At 33.3% G+C, this 26,785-nt stretch overlaps 1 protein-coding gene and 1 long non-coding RNA gene across 2 annotated transcripts; both read right to left on the reverse strand.

The window, feature by feature from the left end:
• Nucleotides 1-13,461: 13,461 nt before the first annotated feature.
• On the reverse strand, nucleotides 13,462-14,714 carry LOC134688511 (uncharacterized). The gene is made up of 2 exons (XR_010101822.1): nucleotides 14,474-14,714; nucleotides 13,462-14,024 (listed from the first exon to the last, which is right to left on the reverse strand). It is a non-coding gene; the product is annotated as an uncharacterized LOC134688511 (long non-coding RNA).
• Nucleotides 14,715-14,813: 99 nt separating this feature from the next.
• LOC134688510 (uncharacterized) lies at nucleotides 14,814-26,546 on the reverse strand. Its single transcript, XM_063549286.1, has 12 exons — nucleotides 26,225-26,546; nucleotides 24,527-24,686; nucleotides 22,901-23,071; nucleotides 22,059-22,150; nucleotides 21,453-21,679; nucleotides 20,765-21,015; nucleotides 19,773-19,998; nucleotides 19,274-19,363; nucleotides 18,367-18,578; nucleotides 17,896-18,096; nucleotides 17,075-17,246; nucleotides 14,814-16,255 (listed from the first exon to the last, which is right to left on the reverse strand). Exons 1-12 carry the CDS (start codon nucleotides 26,527-26,529, stop codon nucleotides 16,152-16,154), a joined length of 2,211 nt encoding a protein of 736 aa, XP_063405356.1. The 5' UTR covers nucleotides 26,530-26,546; the 3' UTR covers nucleotides 14,814-16,151.
• Nucleotides 26,547-26,785: the final 239 nt, after the last annotated feature.

Consider the following 26,785-nt stretch of genomic DNA (forward strand, 5'->3'; position numbering starts at 1 on the left):
AACATAGAAAACAAAAGAATAAATAACACAAACCCAACCAAAAACTAGGGGTTATGTTAGATTTATTATTAATTACATGGTGTATTCGTGACCTAATACGATATATAAGGGGTCCGTAAGTTCCTTATGGGTTAGGTCACGAACACACCGTGTAACGAATTTATCTTACCGACTGTCTTCACATGTGGTATTTAGACTATTAGCCTTATGAAGTGATTCAGTACTTAGTTTTAAAATGTTTAAGAATCTACTTCTATCTTATACAAAAAACAAATGCCAACAATAACAACTTAACCTAGCTTTAAATTTGTTTTATTAATGTATTTCAATCAATCTTTCATTGTCTGTTGAAATTATCCTTTCAGATTTCATTTTTGTTTTGAAAGGATAGTAACTCCTTACTTACCCAATATGGTTGCTTACCCTTTATGGCAACTAACCATGTATATTTTAGGGCATCCTATACCAAAAACCAAATACATATAGTCACTATGTGTAGTCTGTTAACCAATCATATCCCCATAATTCTATAGGCTGTTAGAAGGAAGATAAATTTAATATACATTATCGTGTGTATAAAAGAGGGACCAAAGATATCAAAGGGACAGTCAAACTCGTAAATCTAAAAAAAACTGACAACGCCATGGCTAAAAATGAAAAAGACAAACAGAAAAACAATATTACACATGACACAACATAGAAACACTAAAGAATAAACAACACGAACCCCACCAAAAACTAGGGGTGATCTCAGGTGCTCCGGAAGGGTAAGCAGATCCTGCTCCACCCGTCGTGTTGCTTATGTGATTACAAATCCGGTAAAGAGTCTAATTCGGTAGGTCAAATTCATGAAAGGGAAGGGGATTGTAGTTACGACGTAAGGAACATATCCGATATCATTTGTGAAACGGTTATCCCATAACAGTCAACCAACTCGTGATGGCGTCCGTAAAATTTACGAAGGATTGATTTCAACTTCACCATTTGGAACTCTTGGTTTATTAGCTTCCTTGTGAGCAGTAACCCTCTATCAAGAAAATCATGATAGGAAATGCAAGCACGGGAATATCGTATCAATTGAGAGATATATACCCCGTATGCAGGTGCTGCTGGTATGTTGCTACTTAAAAATGGAAAGTTCACAATTGGAAAGCTGAAATCATCTCTTTTGTCGTAAAGTTTTGTCTTCAACCGACCCTCATTGTCAATTTCTAGATGTAAGTCAAGATATGAAGCCGACTTAACTGTATCTGTAGTATCCTTTATCTCCAATTCGATGGGATAGATTCGATCCACATAGTCACCGAATTTTGAATTGTTTAGTGAAAGAACATCATCTATATAGCGGAAAGTAGAGTTAAAGGATATTGCTAACCTCTTATCTTTCTTCCTAAGAAGTTCCTGCATGAAGTCAGCCTCATAATAATAAAGAAACAAGTCAGCAAGTAGAGCGGCACAGTTTGTTCCCATTGGGATGCCGACAGTTTGTTGAAAAACACGTCCTCTGAACGTAACAAATATGTTGTCAATCAAGAAATCAAGCATCTTGATAATATCGGTTTCAGAGAATATTTATAAAATACAGAGCATCGGTATTTTTAAGCTATTTTAAGATATAGACAAAAATCGATAGCAAAGATGAACAAACACAAAACTGTGATGATTCCTTTAAAACTTGGAATAACGTATGAGCGTAATACTAAATACATATACATATAGAAATATGTGGTATGAGTATCAATAAGACATTGTCACTCAGGTCACAATGTGTAAAAGTTAATCAGTTAAGGTTAAAGTAACGCAGTCAACACGTACAAAGCCTTGACTCACATCGAACAGCAAGCCATAAAGGTCACCAAAAATTACAAACGTTAAAACATTCAAACAGAAAAACCAACGGTCTAGTCTATATAAAAACAGAGAAACGAGTAACACTTATGAACCACATCAACAAACGACAACCACTGTACATCAGGTTCCGGACTTTGGACAGGTGCAAACAAATACAGCGGATTTAAACGTTTTAATAAGCGCTAACCCTTACCTGAAACAAGAGTGTAACATTGTAAGAAAAACTTTAACATATCAATCGAAAAACCTATTATCTATTTGTTATTTTTTGGGACTCTAAGATAATAGTGTTCTTCCTGGTGTATATTATGAATACCTTGTTTTGATTTACTTTTAAACAGGTCTTTTTGATTTCAAACTTCCGCATTCATACTCTAATTACATGTCAATGGTATTGTATGATTTATTTTAATTCTATTTATTTGATTTAAAGAATAAAAATTCCGCTTTATAAATTTTTTCCATCCTAGATGATATTCACTCAACAAGCTGAAGGTCAAAATTTAAAACATTATGGTCTAAATGGACCGAGGCGCTTGTAGAGGGTCAGGTGTTTATACGAAGTTAACATTAATATTACATGTTATTTTTTTATTCAGTCTTCATGATCTCAAATGCAAAATTAAATAACAAAATTACCCAACTCCATGTAACAATCTAATAAGAAAGTCCCTTATCAATTGGAAATATTAATAGCACAAGCACACAAACGCATAGAAAACTGACATAATACTGCATTGGTAAAGATATTTTCGTATGCGTATGTAGAAAAAGGGAGATTAAACCATGATTTATTTAAAGTAGCTTAACCGATTGCATGTAAATCCATAATATTGACAACCATGTGTGGGCGAAACAAAAAGACATAATTAAGATGTGACAACGCTTATTCAACTGCACACCAAGCATCATTGACTTCTCAAAAGTGGTTCCCTTAATCTAAACTAATCATAAACTTTAACCTTTAAACTATATTCTAAAGTTTCAAAGGTCAATAGACCATGACAGAGGCCAAATAATATATGGAAATGAGATGTTCCAATGCTTATTCAACTGCATATCAAATATCATTGACTTATCATAAGTGGTTACCTTTTAACTAGCAATATTTCAAAGTCTTTAGACAATAATTAGGGGGATGATGTCAAAACATTTCAAGGGAAATGAGATGGGACAATGCCTTTTCAACTGCGTAACATATATATTTTCCCTTATCATAAGTGGTAGCCTTAAACTGACACAATCATCAACTTTAACATGTTAACTATATGCTAAAGTTTCAAAGGCCAAATAATCTCAATGGAAATGAGATGTGCAAATGCTTATTCAACTGTATATCAAATATCGTAGACTTATCATAAGCGATTCCCCTTTAACTGGCAATAGTTTGAAAGTCTGAACACCATGATAAGGGGGATGATGTCAAAACATTTTAAGGGAAATGAGATGTGACAATGCTTATTCAACTGCATAACATACTTGTACATCTTTCTCTTTTCATAAGTGGTTCCCTTAAACTGACCTAATCATAAACTTAAACATGTAAACTATATGCTGAAGTTTCAAATGCCAATAGACTATGACAGAGGCCAAATAATCTCCATGGAAATGAGATGTGACAAAAATTATCCACCTGTTTATCAAATAGCATTGACTTCATACGCGATTCCCCTTTAACTGGCAATGGTTTGAAAGTCTGAAGACAAGGATTGAGGGTTGATGTCAATTTATTTCATGAGTTTTGAGATGTGAAAATACTTAATCAAATGCATACCAAATATCCTTGGCTGATCTTAAGTGGTTCCCTTAAACTGACCAATCCATACACTTCAACATGTAAACTATATGCTAAAGTTTCAAATCGAATATACCATGACTGAAGCCAATAATCTCAATAAAAAAAGAAAATTAAAAAAAATACTGAACCGCGAGTAAAATTCAAAACGGAAAGTCCCTAATCAAATGAAAATAAGATGTGCTAATGCTTATTCAACTGTATATCAAATATCATCGACTCATCATAAGTGGTTTTTCTTTCACAGGCAATGGTTTGAAAGTCTTAAGACCTTGACTTGGGGGATGATGTAAAAATATCTAACGGGAAATGAGATGTGAAAATGATCATTAAATGTGTATCACATTTCCTCGTCTTACAACTGGTTCCCTTAAAATCATAAACTTTAACATATTAAGGATGTAAATTAAATGCTTAAGTTTTAAATCCAATAGACCATGACTTAGGCCATTCAATCTTAAATCAAAAATAAATGCCTGTACCAAGTCAGGAATATGACAGTTCTTGTCTATTCGTTTTGATGCGTTTTGTTATTTGATTTTGCCATGTGATTATGGACTTTCCGTATTGATTTTCCTCTGAATTTAGTATTTTTGTGATTTTACTTTTTAATGGAAATGAGATGTGACAATGCTTATTGAACTGCATATATATCAGATGTAATTCCCCTTAAAATGACCTAATCACAAATATGAACAAATTGTAGTTATGGATGACATCATTACAAACAGCATACCATAGTCTTGTTTTGTTACTCTGTCAAGGCAGAGAGGGACAAAAACAGATGTTTTATTAATCTTAATACATATGAATAAACAAGTAAATAATTTAATCTTCATCAATTTATTTGTTAAAAAAAATATTCATGTAGTCGTGCTTCCCATGTATTTAAATAACACAAACACGTTGATAGGTTTAGGTTCTTTATTTCATCAGAATTGATGGTAATATTCTAACAAAAATGACCCTGAAATAATAACAATATATTTCTTATACAATTCAATAAGTAGTAATTATCAATTACTATAAAATCAATATATCTATATGCATAGAAGAAAACTGTAGATTTCCTTTGCTCTTTAAAATAATATTATTACAAGCTACACAAAACGATATTACACCATTCCGAATTCTGTATTAAATAAGTACATTCTATATTTCTCTGTATTTAGTGCATTGTGAAATATGCAACGACAGACTAAGTTCACAGCTAATACATAGCTACGCTTGTAGTATCATACCGAAAATAGTTAGTTTAACATAATAATAACACGCAATTGTAAGTGCAAACAAGACATTCCGTTTTGCAACAGTTACACAAAGCAGACAATACATTTAAGCAAAGCAACATAAAAGTAACATGAACAATACAAACTTTATACATATAAACATACCTCACATGTAGTGCAAAGGTCTTTTCACCAACTGATTGATTTGAATCAGTTTACATTCTGTTTCAATAGTATAACCTGAAGACAAAATATTAAAATCATAGAAACCTTATTTATACTGCTAGATTAGAATAATCAGAGTTATCTATCCTTAAATCTGGTGAATCAAATATTTACTTGTATTAACTTTAAAGAAGTATAAAATCATTTAACGCTCACTCATACAAACTGTTAAAATAGATTATATATTAATGTTACTAGAAATTAAAGTATAAATAATACTTTTACCAGTTTTATGTAGATTTTATATAGTTTATTAAATCTTACAAATAAAACTATATTATCAAGTTTATCTTTATTACTTTATGAGTTATGAATAGATTACACATAACTTTACTATTTAATCAATCGCACACACCTTTCATAATACGGTCACCTATTCATTCAATTATACACTTAAATATCACTCACTCTTGGACATTAAAACTGGAATGTTATTGTAATGAATATATTAGTAATAAACTGACCTTATAAAAGAATATGAAAGTCCTAGACTATTTCAAGAACCAAATTAAAGATATAACAACTTCCAATAGAGCTGAAGAAAATGGCTACCACTTCATATAAATATTTTAGCCAAGTGACCAGAACAAAGAATAGTTAAACAAAAGATTCCCGCCTAAATCATAGTGACCAATAGAAAAGATATAAACAATAGGAAATGTTCTACCTGAATAAACTAGCAGACTACAAATTACAATAAATGTAAAAAGAATATATCCAGTATATATTCTAATAACATAAAACTTAATTAACATAAAACATAAAAATATAGCTCTACCACACATTCCCCCCAGCTATAAAATGACGTCCCGTCATTCCTCAAACTAATGGTGGTTCACTATATCTAGAATGGCTAAGGCTGCTTCTCGCTGTAATCCTGAGAATAATGGTGTTCTAGCTAAAGATGTTATATATTCAGCCTTCTCTTGCCACTCAGCTGTTGGCTTCGAATATTCCATGGTGCTAGTATGACCAACAGAGGTAGTCCCAATAGCTTGAATGTCGTACAGACCAGAAGAAATCCATGCTGGTGGTTTACGTTCTCTCCCTGATCGTCTGACAGGTACCGGTGACATTTCCTGTTCCTGAGGTTGCTCTTCCTGTTCTACAGGTGTGTCCTCCTGTTGAATAACATCCTCAACAATATCTGAAGCGCTTCCTGAATCTGTCTCCATTTCTGGCCCTTGGTTCCCCTCAGGCTGGGCGTCCCCTAATGGAATGAAGGCATCATGTGCTGGTTCTGTTACATCTACAGCTGGTTCATCAGTGGATGTAGGTTCACTGTCAACTGTCCTCTCCAGCACATAGTCTACATCAAAATCATCCACTGATTCATCAGATGACTCATCACTGGATTCACTTGAAGTAGTCCGGTGTTCAGCTATTGTCCTCTGTAATCTTGTCCTAGGTCTTGGAACTGGTTGTGGTATAATAGTTGTTGCTTCTTCTCTGATATACCCTACAGGTAGCAATAAATTCCTGTGGAGATTCCTTGATCGTCCTTCTCCGTTCTCTTTGACAACTGTGAAAACAGGAATATCTAAATTCGGCTGGTCAGTGACTACATATGGAGTATCTTCCCATGTATCCGCAAGTTTGTGCTTGCCGTCAAAAGCCACAATCTTTACAAGTACACGATCTCCCTTCTGTACTGCTGCTCCTCTTACACGTAGATCGTAACCCTCCTTCTGATTGGCTTGTGCAATTTTTGATGCTTCAGCTGCAAGTTGGTATGCATGTGATAATCTGTCTCGTAGATCCTTTACATACTGAGTTGTTGGTAACTTGGTATCTTTATGTAGGCCAAACGCTAAGTCGATGGGTAGTCTTGGGTTTCTTCCAAACATTAGAAAGTAGGGTGCTACTCCAGTGGACTCATGACGGGTACAGTTGTACGCATGTACCATGGGTGAAACGTAGAGCTTCCAGTTGGCTTTCTGATGAGATTCCAAGGTTCCAAGCATACCAAGAAGAGTACGGTTAAATCTCTCGCACATCCCGTTCCCCATGGGATGATAGGGTGTAGTCCTTGACTTCTTCATTCCAGTCAGATTGCATAGCTCCTTGATAACTTTACTTCCGAAATTAGCTCCCTGATCAGAATGGATCCTCTGTGGTATTCCGTAATGTAGAATAAAGTTATCAAAGAGTGCCTGTGCTGTGGTCTTTGCTGTTTGATTTCTGGTTGTTATTGCTTGAGCATATCTGGTGAAATGGTCGGTAATAACCAGTATGTTCTGGTGACCTCCTTTTGACTGCTCCAGTGTGAGAAAATCCAAACAGACAAGTTGAAGTGGAAACTGAGTTTCAATGCTGACCAAAGGTGCTCTCTGACGGGCTGGTGTTTTTCTCTTTATGCATCTACCACATTGTTGTATCCAATCCTCCACATCTTTGTCCATCCCAGGCCAGTAAAATCTGTCACGAATCAGTGATAGAGTCCTATCCTTTCCGGGATGTCCCATGTCGTTGTGAAGTGCCTCTAATACAACGCTGATGTTTGCTGATGGCAGAACTAACTGTGACTTCCTGTCTTCTCCAATAGTAACTTCTCTGTAAAGTACACCATCTTTCATCTTGAGGTATTGGAACTGTCGCAGTAGTGGTGTTGGTCCAATATCTGCAGTTGTCGGTTTCTTTCCTTCGATGACGTACTTCACAAGAGACTTGATGGTAGGATCCATGGCTTGTGCAGCTGCCCAATCAACTGTCTCAGTATCTGGTATATCTTCTTCCTGTGATGGTATTACAGCTGGGTTAACAGCAAGACTGTCAATGTATGCTCCTGGAAGAATAGAATTACAGATGGTCTTTACAGATTCTATGGAGATAGTCTCTCTGTTGGTGGAATCCTTGTCAGTTGGTTGTGGTAGACGACTAAGTCCATCTGCATCGCCATTCTTCTTTCCTGGACGGTAAACGATGTTGAAGTTGAATGCGGCTAAAGCAGCCAACCATCTGTGTCCAGTGGCATCAAGCTTTGCTGTTGTAAGCACATAGGTCATGGGGTTGTTATCTGTAAGTACTGTGAAGTTGCTTCCATAGAGATAATCTTTGAACTTGTCGCTAACTGCCCACTTCAGTGCTAGAAACTCCAGTTTATGCGGTGGGTATCTCTTTTCCGACTTTGTAAGACCTCTACTGGCATAGCTGATTACCCTCTTAATTCCCTGTTGTTCCTGGTATAAAACTGCTCCTAGTGCTGTACCGGAGGCGTCTGTGTGAAGTTCATAGGGTAATTCACTGTTGGCGTATCCTAGTATAGGTGCTGATATAAGCAACTCCTTTAACCTCTTGAATGCCGACTCCTGTTCTTCTCCCCATTGCCATGGTTTCTGTTGGTGTTTCTTTGATGATTTCTTTACAGTTGGATTTGGCATCAAATCGGTAAGTGGTTTGCTGATTTGGCTAAACTGTTTGATGAATCGTCGGTAATAGCCAACAAATCCAAGAAATCTCCTGACATCTTCCGGGTTAGTAGGTTTAGGCCAACTCACTACCTTCTCTGTCTTTGCTGGATCGATCTCAACACCATCTGCTGAGACAACATGACCGACATATTTGACTTTCCTCTTGAAGAAGGAACATTTATCTGGTGCTAACTTCATGTGGTGTTGGCGTATCCTGTCGAAAACAAGGCGAAGATTTTCCAGTTGTTCTTCGAAGGTCTTACCAAAGATGATGACATCATCGATGAAGATACAGCAGATCTTGAGATGTAAGTCAGATAAGCATTCTTCCATCATCCTCTGATACGTGGCAGGTGAATTGGTCAATCCAAATGGCATCCGGTTGTATTCGAAAAATCCTAGTGGACCTACCGTAAATGCAGTCCTTTCTTTGTGCTCTTCAAGGATCTCTACCTGATGGTATCCACTTTTCATATCTACGCAGGTAAAAAAACGTACTTCCAGCTAGCGAATCGAGCAGATCTTCTATTCTTGGTAAGGCGTAGCTGTCCTTTATTGTCAGGTTGTTTAATTGACGGTAATCAACACACAGTCTCAGTTTCCCATTCTTCTTACGTACTAGTACCACGTTAGATGCATATGGACTGTGTGATGGTCTGATGGTACCATTTGACAATAATTGTCGAAGATGCGACTTAACTTCATCGTACATAGCTGGTGGTGTTCTTCTATATCGTTGTTTGAATGGTCTAGTATCAATCAAATCGATATGGTGTTTCACTTCTGTATTTCCAATATCTTCATCATTCTTGGCAAATATATCTTCAAATGATTTGATGAATTCTATCCCTCTTTCTAGTTGATCTTCGGTTAAATCACTTTCTGTAATTTCCACTTGTTCAAGTATTGATGACGTTGATGAAGTATTTGATGGTTGTTGTTCAATGTTGACTGGTTGTATTGCACATAAGACAGCTTTTGGTTGGATGGTAATAGTCCTTGTGGTAACATTTGCAATCTGAACGTATATCTTTCCGTTGTTCCTGTATCTATAATCCAAAAGTATAGGTTCTATATCTAAATCTTTCCAATTCGGTTGAAGTTCAGATGAATGTAACATTGCTGCAGTTGTACTGTATGGTATCTCTTTATCAGTGTATCCTTCTATCTTTATGGTTGAATTTGGTTTGATGGTAACAGGTTTGTTCACAGCATTTCTGACTATAGCTAATGCGTTGTCATTGCGGCTAAGTTCCTTTTCTCTAAGTGTGATGGATCTAAAAGTCAAGTACCATGGTGTTGTTAAGTTGCATGACTGTAGAAATCTTGTCCCATGTTGATCTTTCAATGACTCCATGACTGGTTGAAGAGTGTTAGTTCCAAGAAGCAATGGTATCTGAGTGTTATAGTTGCTATCCGGTATCACTAACAGCAAGCATGGATAAGTGTTGGTCTGATGTGGGAGAATAATTTCAGTTTCCAGATACCCTTCATATGGTAGTTGTTTTCCATCAGCACATTCAATATCAAGTAGCTCGTTCATGTGTAGTAAAGGTATATCTGTTAGGTTGCTGTGGTAATATGTATGACTGATAGTAGATACTGTTGATCCTGTATCAAGTAAAGTCTTCACTGTTTTTCCATAAAGTACAACTTCAGTTTCTGTTGGCTTTCCATACAATCCTGGTGGTAAACTATAAGGACCTGATGCTGTTCCTGATGTACATAAGTCTATCGATGGTCCTGCTCCATAGACTTCTTGAAGTTTAAAGGCTTACCATCTTTATCCAGTTTCTCAATACATCCTAACTTCAAGTGACCTGGTTTTCCACATCTAAAACATCTTCGTTCATCCTGGTTGGCTGATGAAGCTTGTGGTTTAGATCGGTCTTGCCAACTTCGTTGTCTGGTATCGGTATATCTGTTGTTATTCTGACCTCTGTAGTTAATATAGCCTCTGCCTCGTCCTCTATAATCGGTCTCCATTCTATCAAACCTTGTGGTGAGTTGTTGAATAAGTCCTTTAACTTCTTCAAACTCAGATGTATTGTTGATAGGTTCTGATATTGCTGCAGCTTTGGCTGTTTGTGGTTTCTTTGATGTTTTCCTTTCCTCATGATCTCTCTCAATATGTCTCAGTGCTATTCTAAGTTCATCAAAGTCTTTGATCGTATCGTACTTATGTCCAGATATATCTTTAAGTTCTGTTTTAAGTCCTGACCATAGCATGGAATGTAGCATAGTGTTGGCATCCTTGTGTTGTACCATTCCTTTCTCAATTGCTTTCCCAATAATGTCCTCTAATCTGCAACTCCATTTAGTTACACATTCATCATCACCCTGTCTGGCTCTGTAAAATTGAGCAAGAAGGTCTTCTTTCTTTTCTACATCTCCATAAATGCTGTCCAACTTGTGTATGATTTCTGGTAGACTAGCTTTAGGACCAAGGTGCATAACAATAGTTCCTGCTTCTCCTTTGAGTGACTTGCGTACAGCATAGCTGATGTTATCCGAGTCGTGTACTTTATCTTCCATGAGTCCACAAACTTCATATCTCCAAAAGGCATAAGTGGCTTCACCCTTGCTGTTGGATCCTGAAAAATTTGTTACTTTGGGTGGATCTCTCATCTTAGTATATGTGACAGTTGTCTTGGTTTTAGATGTGTCCTTATCTTGTGATTCCTCTTTCGGTGTAACTATTTCTCCACTAGTGGCTAAGTATTCTTTCATCCACTCTTTCAATCCTTGAACATCATCTCCTTTTGGTTTCTCTTTTACTTCCTTCTTGAGTAATTGCAAGAGTGCAAAATCCTCTTCCGATATTGTTTTTTCTTTCGACATGATTGTGTAGTATAAATCCAAGTATAACTAGTAATAGTGTGAAATAAAGTTATAACTATATGACAAAAATGTCAAGTACTTAAAGACTATCTAACTATAGCCAATGAAAAATAGTAAATAGATGACAAACAATTGTTTGTAAATAATCTGAAAAGTAAGATAGGTTATTAACTATAATAAACTAAATGAAGAAGAAAGAAAAAAAAATCAATCAAATAACTACATATGAAATATGTCCTGTAAAAATAAATTTTATTAATAAATTTATGTAAAGAAATATGTACTAAGTACAATAAGTATGATGTATGTCTACTATCTGAAATTCAAACTAAAGTAATTAGTATTATGAATATGTATATATAAATATAAATCAATGCAACTGAAAATGAATCAAGATTAATGAATGCAATTTAGTCAATATGAACAAATAAGGTAATATATACACAATAAGTAATCAAAATACAATATCTAAACTTGGATTTGAGTTGTAAAGCTTCTACGTTTACACTCAACTCATAAGAAAGTACTTATATATACAAATATCAACTATCTATAAGTATAATAAAGTCAGTATACAAATATAAGACTAGAGTATGGCAATAGACAAATCCAATATAAATCACCTCAAAAACCAATCAAGACTAAACTCAACTAAACACACTAGTAATCTACCCAAACTCTGGAAAAAAAAATAACTCACTAAGTCCTGAAAGAATTAACTAACAGATAAGTGCTAATGTGGGTAATAGTGTCATGCTTGAGGGATAAGGATAGTTAATAATGTTAAAGTGACAAAGTGTTACAAGGTATTCAGTCTCACTACTGCTCTATCTAAACTTTTAATATGTATATATTAAAGTTTAAGATTTAACTAATTTATGTCCTATTTATATGTAAATTCAAAATTTGAATTATATCAATATGACACACAACAATAAATCATCATACAAATATTCAACATAAACACAATGTACACTAAGTATCAAAACACAGAAGTCAATATAAATGCACAGTGACAACACACAAATACAAACACAATCTATCAATACACAATGATAATACAAATATAGTAATACACTATATCACATATAACACAAATAAAGTACAAGTATCAACTATGGGGTACTAGGAATGCTATGTGTATGTGTATGTAAGTAAATTTGCACAAGTAAACAAGTAACTGTAATAGCTACAATCAATCAATCATGTGTGTATTGATGTATGACTATATCAAGTCTAAGTCCAACTTGATATGTAAAGTGTGTAAAAATATTTTAAAATATTTTAAATGTACACCCTAAGTGTATGTGTGTATGTACAAAGTAAGTTTCAGCTGTGCAAAAGTCTATCTAAATCAGTATAGCTTAGTGTAATAAGTGGTTGCTAATGTAAACAAGCTTTGTGTATACAACTTCCGGTTCCGGTTGACCTTGACCTCACCCTGGGGGGTTGGGAAAATAAATGTAGGGGTGTCAAGTCTCAATTACAAAAAAAAATTAAAAAAAATCAAAGTACAATTACAACATGTACAAACACATCATATATAAATGTCTATATATACTATTACAACTACTGTACAATCACTGTATGTAATAACTAAATCAGTTAAACCAAATCGTAAAATTTCAAATTTGTTTTCTGATGCTAAGTATCTAAATGTTTCTAAGTTTACAAATGAAAAAAAAATCAAAGTTTTTTTTTTTTTTGTTTTTTTTTAAAGTTCGCTTTTAAAAAAATTCAAAGTTCAAATCTATATGACATATATTATATGAACACACATGTATAGACAAAACATCAAACAAACACAACAGTGAACAATGACATTGATTATAGTTACCATAAAACTGCAATATATTTTCACTGAAAATCCGTGTTGTTGACGTCCTATTTCTTGACTGACTTCCGGAAGTAAACACAAAGTTCAATATACGTATGTCGACCAGTGACGTACCACTTCTTGTGACGTATCGATACACTAATGTCTATTATGTAATAACGGAGTTCCCTCCACAGGTAATGGAAATCGTTGATCTTTAATAACACTGATGAAATCTACGTTGGGCGCCAAAATGTAGTCGTGCTTCCCATGTATTTAAATAACACAAACACGTTGATAGGTTTAGGTTCTTTATTTCATCAGAATTGATGGTAATATTCTAACAAAAATGACCCTGAAATAATAACAATATATTTCTTATACAATTCAATAAGTAGTAATTATCAATTACTATAAAATCAATATATCTATATGCATAGAAGAAAACTGTAGATTTCCTTTGCTCTTTAAAATAATATTATTACAAGCTACACAAAACGATATTACACCATTCCGAATTCTGTATTAAATAAGTACATTCTATATTTCTCTGTATTTAGTGCATTGTGAAATATGCAACGACAGACTAAGTTCACAGCTAATACATAGCTACGCTTGTAGTATCATACCGAAAATAGTTAGTTTAACATAATAATAACACGCAATTGTAAGTGCAAACAAGACATTCCGTTTTGCAACAGTTACACAAAGCAGACAATACATTTAAGCAAAGCAACATAAAAGTAACATGAACAATACAAACTTTATACATATAAACATACCTCACATGTAGTGCAAAGGTCTTTTCACCAACTGATTGATTTGAATCAGTTTACATTCTGTTTCAATAGTATAACCTGAAGACAAAATATTAAAATCATAGAAACCTTATTTATACTGCTAGATTAGAATAATCAGAGTTATCTATCCTTAAATCTGGTGAATCAAATATTTACTTGTATTAACTTTAAAGAAGTATAAAATCATTTAACGCTCACTCATACAAACTGTTAAAATAGATTATATATTAATGTTACTAGAAATTAAAGTATAAATAATACTTTTACCAGTTTTATGTAGATTTTATATAGTTTATTAAATCTTACAAATAAAACTATATTATCAAGTTTATCTTTATTACTTTATGAGTTATGAATAGATTACACATAACTTTACTATTTAATCAATCGCACACACCTTTCATAATACGGTCACCTATTCATTCAATTATACACTTAAATATCACTCACTCTTGGACATTAAAACTGGAATGTTATTGTAATGAATATATTAGTAATAAACTGACCTTATAAAAGAATATGAAAGTCCTAGACTATTTCAAGAACCAAATTAAAGATATAACAACTTCCAATAGAGCTGAAGAAAATGGCTACCACTTCATATAAATATTTTAGCCAAGTGACCAGAACAAAGAATAGTTAAACAAAAGATTCCCGCCTAAATCATAGTGACCAATAGAAAAGATATAAACAATAGGAAATGTTCTACCTGAATAAACTAGCAGACTACAAATTACAATAAATGTAAAAAGAATATATCCAGTATATATTCTAATAACATAAAACTTAATTAACATAAAACATAAAAATATAGCTCTACCACATTCATTTAATAATTCATAACAAAAAATAAGATATATCATTATTAACAAGATACTGTTTACAATGTTGTTTGAATAACACAATGAGAACAAGATATAACCATTCGATAAGTACTATGGATTCATTTTTGTTTTGGCCAGGGATACCAATTTTTTGTGGATTGAGGATAACTAACATTTTGGAAGATATTAATCTTTGTGTGTTATTGTTATCTCCATTCTAATGAAACTGACAGAAAACAAAGTTAAATAGATATAGGATAATGTGGTGTGACATGTATTTAAAGTTTGTCCTATGCCATCTGCGCTTGCGCGTACGTCCCATATAATTAATTGTCAATTGATGCCATGTAAATAAGTGATGTTATCCAATGAATATCACATAATAAACACATATCATTACAAATCAAACAAAAGAATAAATAAATAACATTTTTACCCTCATTCAAATTATGGTTCAAGATTTTATTTATATGTGACAGCATATTCAAAGTTATATTAGTAGATCCTTTACCACTTTTTGTCATATTTTTGCAGCTTGAGTAACCTTCCTATGTTTTGATCTCTGTGACATAGTTGAGACAAAAATATGCATGATAGGGATTCTTGCAAAGAAGTGAAAATATATGACAGCAAATACATATTTGATTATTCTATTCCAATCTGATATAAATAATTTGAGTTAACATCATGAAATGAAAAAGACTAACCAATTGTCAGAAAGTTCAAAAATTTTATAACCCCTTTTTACTTCGAAAGCTATACAAGACTGGATCAGGTGGAAATGAGAGCATCTGTAACTAATTATGACTGAATATTATGTAATAATCTTCTAAATCAAGATTGTATTTCAGGTATCATATATGTTCAACATTAACCAATGAATGAAGCAAATAAAGTCAAGGTAAAATGAAGAGTGGTATCCAATAAAACTTATTCATCTCACTAACATGCACTACACAAAAACTCCATGATATGAGGTAAATATGTCAGGTGAACACTGCTTGGCAGACATGTATATAGTTTGAAATGTTTATATATTAAATATAGACTGTCTATCATTCATTATAACTAACAGGAACATGAGTCAAATCATTCAATACTGTATATTTATATGTAGTCACCAAACCCTAAAGATGAGTTTCAAGGCTTACAAAATGTCAATAAAATAAATCAATGTCGACCAGATATCATCTGTATACAAGATACAAATTATGCAGTTCTTTCAACTTCAAAATATAAAGCTTATACCAAGAAATGTGCATCCCTATATCTTGTGGTCCACAACTTTATAGCAGGCAAGACAACATAATATTTTTTTAAAAATGTAATAAAAATCCCCTCTATATGAAATCCACCATTTTTAGAGTTTTGTTTCGACAATTTTAAATGTAGCACTGAGAACATTTGAAGGCACTGTCTTCTTCTGGTTGGGTAGCTGTCCACCAACATATACTTGTATGGAGCCTGTAAATATAAAAAAAAAACTATTTTTAGAAATTACAAAACAATGTGTATACAGTCATTAATGTATGCAACTTTAACTTTGTTCTAATATGAAATTCTTTAAGTGAATCAACATCTGAAGTAGTGATTGTGCAGGAGGGTTAAAACAAGTGGATTACGCTTAATATGCACAGTTGTCTTAATATGAATAGGAATAAGTCACCATACAAAACAGCATCCTCATAACAAATATAAGTGTAACATTACTTCTGGCATGATCAACCACAATGACTGCAAAATGTGTACTTCATTTTTTTATAACATGTATATACCTGTCCTGAAGACACCACACTTGCTGGCAAAACTTGTGAACTAATAAAACTATTGAATGATGTAAAACATTTGAGTGTTGTTGTCTTTTGTGGCGATTTGATTATCTTAGATATATTTGATAAAACTAATTTCTGTTTCAGTTATTATTTGCCTTAGAATAAAGTCAAGCAGAAGGATATAATCAAACATCTTATAAAATGTAGCTTATTTCAATCTTTGAATCTGAAATGAGTTTATATGTTGATGCGACTGTCATATAAGTGAGAGGTTTAGCTAGCTATAAAACCAGGTTTAATCAAACATTTTCTACATAACAAAATGCCTGTACCTAGTCGGGTTTGATGTGTTTGAGCTTTTGATTTTGCCATTTGATTAGGAACTTTCAGTTTTGAATATTCCTCAAAGTAAGCTTTTTTTGCGATTTTACTTTTTATTTTGAATTGTACATTAGTACTTGTTATAGTTTGGAAATATAACTTTGAATTAAAGTATCCATTGCAGTATTACCTGGCTCTATAACAAATCCTTTATCGGTCCACACAGCCATACTTTGAGCATCTATTGTGAGTTTGACTGTGACATTGGTATGTCGTTGTATAAACACTCTATCTACTGCTACCAACTGTAAATTAGGCATTGGTTCCTTTGTTGTCAACCAATGTATATATACTTGTACTACCTGAAAATGTGGATGTGTGGAAATATTTTATTACAAAATGGTAAATGTAATCAAAGTCTTGAACTTGAAAAAATCTGAATAAAATTGAAACCTATTTTTTTGGGAGGAAAACTGTAAACTATTTTTTTGAGAATAAGTTTGAACTGCTTGCACTACCACAAGGTCTAAAACCCTTAAGTTACTTAAATGTCACTCAAATTGTGTACATGATACTTGAATGACTAACTGACTGACAGCCCAGAAACCTCTATCCACTCACTTAGGATCTTAGGTGGGGAATATTAAATCTTTTCTTTTAATGCATTGGCAAGAGAACATACCTTCATGTGAGAAGACTACATAAGTTTGATTAACTTGTGTCTCATCCCTGTTGCATATTTAAGCAAATGAAATATGTTTAAACTAAACATACCTTTAATAAAATTGAGAAAGGAAGTGGGGAAAATGTCAAAGAGACAACCTGAGTTACCTGACCAAAAAGTCTTTAACAGTTATAAAAAGAAAACACAGGCAGGCTTCAGCTGGTCCTTAATCACAAATGGGCACTAGTTCAGTGAAAATGGAAGTCACACTAAACTTAAAAAATAAATAAATAAAAACTAAAATTAAAAAACATACAAGACTAATTCTAAAATTTCTTGATCTTTACCTCATCTCCATCAAATAAACCAGTATTGGTAACAGTCACTTGTAAAAGAACTGGTTCCCCAACTTTAACTGTAGCTGGTACCACTAGATTTGAATAGTTGTATGTAGTATAGGTTAATCCAAAACCGAAAGGATAGAGAGGTTCTCCACTGAAATATCTGTAAGTCTTCTCCTTCATACTGTAATCAATCATTGAGGGTATCTGTAACAGACAGAAATTGACATGGACTTTACTTATTGTTAACGGCAAAATATTGCTATATTCAATAATAAAGAAGCAATTTTTGGTCGAAAATTTTTATGATTTATAGGGTAGAAGTAGAAATGCGACAGGTTTGTCTTATATATGATGTTTAATATGTTATATTTTGGGCAGTTTATAAATTTGTACATGTATTGTTTATATGCCTTTAACCCTTTAGAGGGGTATAAGTCTGCATTTCATTAATTTATAACTAAATTATAATCTCACCTGATCAGCATACTTGTACCATGTGTATGGTAGACGCCCACTTGGATTGACACGGTTATTGACTGTTGTAAACAAAGTAAGCAGAGCTTCTCCTGTGGCTTGAGCTGGGTAGAAACACTGGAATATATTGACAACATTTTTGTTTTCCTCTGCCCATGTAATATTGACTGGTCCAGCAGTAAATAACAGTAACACCACAGATACATCACCACCTGGAATAAAGTATATATGAACTTTAGTGACCAAGCTCATCTACACAATCCCCTCCCCCTTATTTTCCATGACAAAAGGAAAATCTTATAGTGACCTGATGGCACAATTTTTTTCTGTTTCCTGATTCTGATAATTTTTATTATGATTTTACACAGTTAAAACATGTATTTAAAATCTATCATATGCTGTCTACGCTTGTGTGTAGCTCCCATAACATCAATTGTCAATTGATGCCATGTAAGAAAGTGACCTTATCCAATCAAAATGAACATTACAAACGTTGTTGCATTAGAATATGATTATACACAGTGATGTTGTCTTGTACAATATGTTTTTGAATTTTTGACATTGACCAAGTAACTCCAAAAGCTCTAAGGATTTTCTCTCAATATATGTGAGCACATATCCATATGGATACAGTCCTATATGTAGTATTTGATTAAGCATCACATATAAAAGACAAAAGGAAAAAAATGAGATGAGACATCAATCTAAATAATATGAATATGTTTCTCTCTAAAGTAAAGAATATTTTCTCTATGTTTACTGTTAATAGATGTAAATATAATATGTTGCTACTAGTTTATCCAGAGACAGGAGCATTTTTCTAATAACAATTTTGAGATCAGTCTATGTCAAAACATAAGTACTACTCATGGAATGTGTTTCTCTTTATAAATCCACCACAACTGACCATACTTAACAGCATCCTGTAACAATTGAAGCTGTTTCCCTGGTAACTCCATATCTCTTCTATCTTTTCCTTCCGATTCTATTTCTGTACCTGTTGTATGAATAAAAGAAACAATAAGACAGCAAGCTAACAATACAGTATATAATAACCAAAAGACATCTCAAGCTCATCATAAAATCTTCTACAAAAGACAAGTGTATGATAAGTCAGTGCAAGTTTATACTAAATGCTGTTTTTGTGTTAGACATACCCTGCTATTGTCTTTGGACTTTCTCTATGCTATAATTTGTAAAGAAGTGAATGACAAACTGGAAAGTTTATTATGTATTATAATTTTATATGTGTTTACTTTTTTGTTTATAAATTGTAAATTAACAGCTCATTATTAAAGTGTGTATTAAGTTTCTTTAACAGAGAGTGCAGTAAAAATGATAAAATAATTTCTAAACCAACCATTTGCTTTAATAATCTATCAAAAAGCATTAAAATATATTTTTACCTGTGCCAAGACATACAAATACAATATATGAATCTTTAACAGCATATTGTATGTCTGATGATGAATACTTGGTACATTTGTTACCGTCCTGACAGCCTGCAGCATAGGAGGCATCTACTGCCACTTTACGGAGGCTCTCCCAGGGGGTGGAGACAAAACGTGGATCAGCATCTGGGGAGTAATCTCCAAACAACTGTCCTGTGTTGTTAGCCATAGGTCCTACAACCTGAAAAGTTCACATTATTATTTTCTTAACTTGTGTATTGAGGTCTGTAAACAATTATTTTATATTATAAAGATTACATTATTTTATCACTGTGTTAAAACATTACAATGAACAACATCAGTGGCGGATCCAGAAATTTTCATAAGTGGGGGCCCACTGACTGCCTAAGAGGGGGCCTGCTTGAGTCATGCTTCACTGATTCCCTATATAAGCAAACAAATTTTTCCTCTATAAGGGGGGCCCGGGCCTCATGGGTCCCCCTAAATCCGCCTCTGAACATTTCCTCATTTTAACTGGTAGACAACCATTATGCTTTAAACAAATGTTTGTAACCAAAATAAAGTACAACAGCCATTTATGCACATGATAAATTTCTACAATGTTATTTCTTGTTTCAATGTTTCAGCAATAAAATGTACTTTTACAAACTTGAATGCTTCTTTTCTTGTAATCACACAGAATTGTAAAAGGAATGACTATGTGTGTATCTATATTTGGGCATCATACAAAAAATAGGCAAATCCAATGTGCCCTGCCCCCCTTTTTGTGGAAAAAATTGGGTTGATTATATAGGGAATCACATAGGAATGACAGTAGTTTGGCAACAAGTTCTGGATCCGCCACTGAAAAATGTGCTGACCTTAAGGGCCCTATATACATCCTAATTACAGAACAAAGAAATATTTTACTCTTTTAAAGTAAAGAAAAGGTATAGCCTTCCAACATATCATCTTATGGTTTACTGCAAAAATAAAAAGAAACTTACTGCAATTTTTGGTATTTGTTTAAATATTGGCAGCACAGTCTGTCCTCCCTTTAACATGACAATAGATTTATATGCAGCCTCTAGAGCTAAATCTCTGTGATCTTTACTCTGTATAACAGACAGGTTTAACTGCATGTAAGGGTTTGTTGATGGCGGATCAAATTCTCCTAGCCTCATTCTGGTATTAAATAATGGCTTCACTTTTTCTCTCACAGTATCTTCTGTTAATTTTTTCTGTTTAATAGCATCCACTGAAAGTAAAATTAGAAGATAACGGTTTTTTACTTTTACTTCCAAGATATAAAAGTTGTTTGAACTAAACACATTTTCTATGCATTTTTAAGTTTATTTTTGCCATACACATGATACGGATATTTTGGTGTTTTTATTATTAAGAGATTGAAAATGACATGTATTTTGAGACTTGAAAATATTTAAGCTCAAAAAACAATATAGAAATATCAGGATAAGTATTATCAAAATAAGCATCTTTTGCATTTCTGCTATAGACATACAATATTTGTGTTACCCTTATTCATTGCATAAATGTTATCAAATTATACATATCACCTTCGGGTTGTTGTTTCTTTGACACATTCCCAATTTCATATCTCAATTTTATGTAACTTACACATGTATAAATACTCAGGTTTATAAAAGTTTCATGACAATTATACATCTAACTTACACATATATAGATACACAGGTTTATATGAGTTCCCAGACAATTCTAAGTTACACCCAGCATTAACACATCCTGCCACTGTATCAATAGGGTCCAGATAATACTGGTGCCAAAACATTATGTTTTCTATGGCTACCTCATCACTCACGACATATCCAGTAAAATTCCATTCATCACGTAAAATACTTGTTAGTAGTTTACTGTTTGCACATGCTGGCACCCCATTTATACTGCAAAATATAAAGACATCTTTTATTTCTAAAAGACGATATACAATGGGTTATCAAGTTTGAATGAGATCAATATTACACATTAAAGAAAACCTCCAAAAAAGCTTTTTTCAGATTTTATTGATGAATTGTGACATAAATACAGTTGTTGTCTTTTCAAAAAAGTCACTGCTAAACTTTCTGTAGAAAATGTGGGAAAAGTGAAAGAAACAAACATGAAGGCTGTATAATTGCTTATACATTATTGTAATTGCTTACTTCCATTTCATTTGAACTTTGGTGTATTATACGTATGTTGTTCCATTGGCAATCACAACACATCTCCTTTTTTAATAGTTTTTTAAGTTGAAGAAAAATTCATTAAGTTATAGAGAACTACCTATTATAACTACACATAAGGCTGTAGGATCCAGCATCGACACACTTCTTGAATGCAGGTAGAAATGTTAGTCTCCAGTCTCTTTCTGATACCTAAAAGTAATACCGAATATATCTGCTTGTCTTTATTAGACCAAGGATTTGTATAGACTGTAATGAATACTACTACATAAAACATAAGTACAAATCAGAAAGATATAAAACCTTATTTAATTCACACATATCTCTCTATGTTAGAATTGGGATGTATTTTGTCATTTTTTAAAGTATTATGCAGTTGATTAAAAATAGAACTCTGCAGCATCTATCAACCTTAATTTTGCCGGAAATGTAGAACCTTGACATTGGATTAAGCTCTAAAGGGTGGCCATCATTAAAACTATGTTGGAATAAGATTGGATGAAAGACTTCAACTCTAAACAACGCAAGTGCTGAAATACTGTTACAGATAGGTATATAAAGGACAAATAACTGCATTACTTTATTTTAGGTGATAAAGCATCCTGCATCTACTAAGTTTGAAGATTTCTGGAAAAATAACTGTACAATTGAAGTATTCTAAAATATTTCTAAGTTTGTTTTTAAAACAAACAAAAAAGAATTTAGTTAAACATGTTAAACAGAATTTAGCTATGAATTTTTTGTCAAGTTGAGCACAAATATTAGTGATGTGAACACACAGTTGCAAATGATGTTTAAATATTTTGAACATTTGTGAACATTTGAAAACTGCACATAACTTCCATATTTAAATGTAACTACGTAACTACAATATCGTGAGTATATATAATTTTTAATAAAAATTCTGTTTCTTAGCCACAGTACCTAATTATTAAAACTTACCACAGCATTAAAACCAAATCTAGAGGATGGAATATCTTCTGGTCCCCCATGGACATCAAAGTGTTTACACCCAGCATTAGCTCTGATATACTTTGGATGATCTCCCTGTAGACCCTTCACAAAGCTGGTGGCATACAGTCCACTCAAGTGGGGATCCTCTCCATACGTTTCCTAATGTACAAGACAAAACATCATAGGATTCTTAATGAATGATTTAGTCCATGTGATTCAGTCTAATAATGTTAACATTTGTTAGGTGCACTCTGCTCATGCTTTCAAATATGTTTATGTTACTTAACCATGACTTCTTCTTGAGGTAAAATATATTAATCAAGTAGCATGGGTTAATACATTACAAGAGCAAACTTTGTTTGTAGATTTTTCTGTTGTTTAGTTCTAAATTTCCGACATTAATGTAAGTGGACAGCTGTTTGAAATCTGAAGTATCTGACAACTACATATGTATATGGCCTGAGAACACAGTTATTTTGTAGTGCTTTTTTTTAGACATCAAATATGGATAGTTTAAGCATTAATAAATAGCTCATGTCAGACTCATGCTACTTTTTTTTTACTACCTGTAAAGTCTATCTTATAAATGTATAAGGACCTAAGTTTTAACATTGTATTTATATTGTGTCATAGGTCAAACTTATTCTTTCAGTGTATTTTTACTTGCTTTTGTTTAAATGTCTTTTTGATTGAGTTAAGCCATTCCAATTGATATTGCATAGCAAGTCTTTTATGCTGTTTTATGCAATGTTACAGTAAATGTCTCAGGTTAGAGTGAAGGCTGATGCCTGTTAAAATGTTTAAACTCACTATACTGTTATACACCTGTCATATGTCAGGTGCCTGTTGTTCAGTTGTTGTCATTTATATAGTTTAGAACATTAGTTTTCCTGTTCGAATTGTTTTACAGACATCCTATAAACATGTAGGTTACTTTTTGTTGTGAGTCAAGGCTCTATACTTTGACCAATAATTGTTTACTTTTTATACATTGTGACTTTGATGGATAGTTGTCTCATTGGCACTCATACCACATTCTCCTATTCATTTAAACAATTTTAGCAAATGTTCTTCTGTATATGATTTAAGCATATATCAATTATCTAATGAGATTCAAACAGTTAAAAGGTAAATACATTGTACATTCTACAAGTAAATATCAATTCATCTAAAAAATGAAAACACAATCTTCAATCAATAATGAAAAAAATCTATAAATTAAATTATTCACAGAGTGAGACATATGTTTAACAACACTGTGATCTATTAAATATGCAGAATACTTTTAACAATGTCTTATTGTCTGTTTTCTTTGTCTTCTCCCTTTGTTATGTCTTTTAGATATTTATATACCTCTAATTTTGTATTTTAATAGGCAGATCCAGGAGGGCCTTAATGGGGGGCCCGAGCTCCCCCTTTCTTGGGAAATATTTGATTGATTATACAGAAAATAGCTGAAGCATGACTTGAGTCCCCCCCTTTTAAGCCAGTCAGAGGGTCCCCCTTATGAAAAATTCTGGATTTGCCACTTATTTTCATCCTTGATAATGTACATGAACATGATGAAGTTACTAAGCAGTAAAGTTAAAAACATCATTATTTTTGTTTGATTACCTGGTTTCTTCCCCACAGTGGATTTCTCATGATGTTTATAACAGGGCTGAAGCAGCTGAGTCCAGTATGATCGTAGTAATAACCATGGCGTACATCATTATTGTGTTTTGCTCTTACTTCCTTGGCTGTAGCTTCTGCCACACGGAAAATTAAATCTGAACTTAAAATGAAATGACATATATAAATGCATACGGGTTTACATTTTTTTCTAATTTCCATTACATATGTTAATTATTTTAGATCAGATATTGTAATTTCAAAAATAAGAATATTTCCCATATAAAACGTGGGCAAATTGACAAAAAGAAAACATGACAAATTCCTAATTCAAATAAAACTGCCATTGTCTGCATCAACAATGATCAACAATTAGCTGTGGAATCAAAGCTCAGGTGGTCCTTATGTTATCAGGTGCAATATCTCAACTATTTGACAATATTATCTTTTTTTTTAAAGTCTCCTTCAAACAGTCAAATTAAATGATCAATATACATGTATATAAACTTAAGCATGATAAGTCATAGTCCAAATAAACACAGAATAGACCACTTTAGAGTTCATCCGTCACTGGAAAAAACTCGTCAATTATACGCGCCTTTATCACCGTCATTTGTGCGTTTAGGGGCATCGTCACTTCCCTTCCAATGTTGAGCGAGTGGTTGGGAAAACTATAATTCTATATTGTATGAATTATTCGGCAAATTGAATTCTCAAAATTGACAATCAACACTGCTGTCATTAGGGAATTGTCACTAAGTACCTACAGAGCAACCATTATTTCTAGTTTATCCAGCACAAAGACGATCACTAAGACGCTTGATGAACGTAAATAGTGCAGGGATACAGGCGACCCCCTCTATCTGGTAAATGACGTAATAAAGGCGTGCATAATTGACGAGTTTTTGCTGGTGACGGATGAACTCGAAAGTGGTCTATTATGACTTCTTGAAAGGCTATTATATTTTTTTCTTTGACGCCTTAGATCGATGTCATTTGACAATGACATTGTAGGAAGGCATCAGCAAAAATTTAAATTATCACACCGCTGGTAAAATATCACTCTGTGATTGGTTTAAAGCTGACACGTGGTGACCCCCTATGAGACCGTAGGGGGTTCCCCCTATGAGACCGTAGGGGTTCATGACACGTTAATGATGATGTCATCTATTAATGTTGTTGTGTTGCTTTGTTTATTTAAAAAAAAACGCAACAGAAAAAGTCTAGCTTGCGATAAATTCATTATACGGTTAACTACTGACCCCTACGGATCCATAGAGGGTGAATAAAATCCATAGTAAGTAAGTAAGTAAGTAAATTTTATTTAGAGTCGGCATATATATACATTATAAAAGAGAAAAACATGAGCTCTGGTGAGCTCTTTAACCGACTATCACATAAAAAAATCATGCAGCATCATGCAAATACTACCAAATAAAACATGCAATATAATGAAAGCAAACTTATATTTGATTTGTGAGCCTCCAGAGTCAAAGCTCCATAGGGAATTCGGCCTCTGGCCTTAACCTCTCTGAATTGTACTTACCCTCTATGGATGTGTAGGGGGTCAGTAGCGAATCATATAACTTATACATGTAATAGCCTACCAAGACGTCATAATTATTTGGACTAGATAAGTCATACTCATACCATTCAACAGCTGTTCAAACATGTCAAAAGAAAAATAAATCTGATCAGTACCTAAAAGTAGCAGCTAAACCAATAGCTTCAGGAAAAGCTGTAGCATTTCCTGCCATTACATCTCCCCTTAGACATTCTGTATTCCACTGGTAAGGTCCTATGCCCAGTCTAGTAACTGCAGGGGCTGGACCCCCATGTATCCCTGCTCCTCCTCTAGCCATCTGATACATGATTTCTTCCATTGTCAGTCTACTTACCAAGTCGTCTACTCTTTCCTTCCATGATAGCGATGTATTTCTAAATGGATAATCAGCTATAATGCTATTAAACATATGAAATCCAAGCAAAATGTAAACAACATCCATTCCGGTCTTATGACCTATTGAGATGGTAAACATTAGAGAGGTACAAAAATATGGCGGGATTCGGAGTTCACTCCCCTGATTATAAAAAAATCAAAGTACTGTTATACTGACAACTACTAATTTGAAGTAAAAAATATTTTCATTGACATTTGATTAAAGTCTCATATAAAGTTATCAATTTATTTGTGATGGCATACAAAGAGACACTAACTCTATTTTAATTAAATTTCTGAAGCTTCATGTGAACCCTAAATCC

Source organism: Mytilus trossulus, chromosome 10, assembly GCF_036588685.1.
Source record: "Mytilus trossulus isolate FHL-02 chromosome 10, PNRI_Mtr1.1.1.hap1, whole genome shotgun sequence".
Taxonomy (NCBI): domain Eukaryota; kingdom Metazoa; phylum Mollusca; class Bivalvia; order Mytilida; family Mytilidae; genus Mytilus; species Mytilus trossulus.

What these genes read in the sequence shown, in the direction of transcription:
- LOC134688510 (XM_063549286.1), bottom strand. Translation starts at nt 26,529, where the DNA reads ATGGATGTTGTTTACATTTTGCTTGGATTTCATATGTTTAATAGCATT. An exon ending in ACCTGTGTATCTATATATGT is followed by an intron (nt 21,016 to 21,452) that starts GTAAGTTAGATG and finishes TTTTACTTTCAG; the next exon opens with TGGATGCTATTAAACAGAAA. An exon ending in AACAAATACCAAAAATTGCA is followed by an intron (nt 19,999 to 20,764) that starts GTAAGTTTCTTT and finishes TGAACTTTTCAG; the next exon opens with GTTGTAGGACCTATGGCTAA.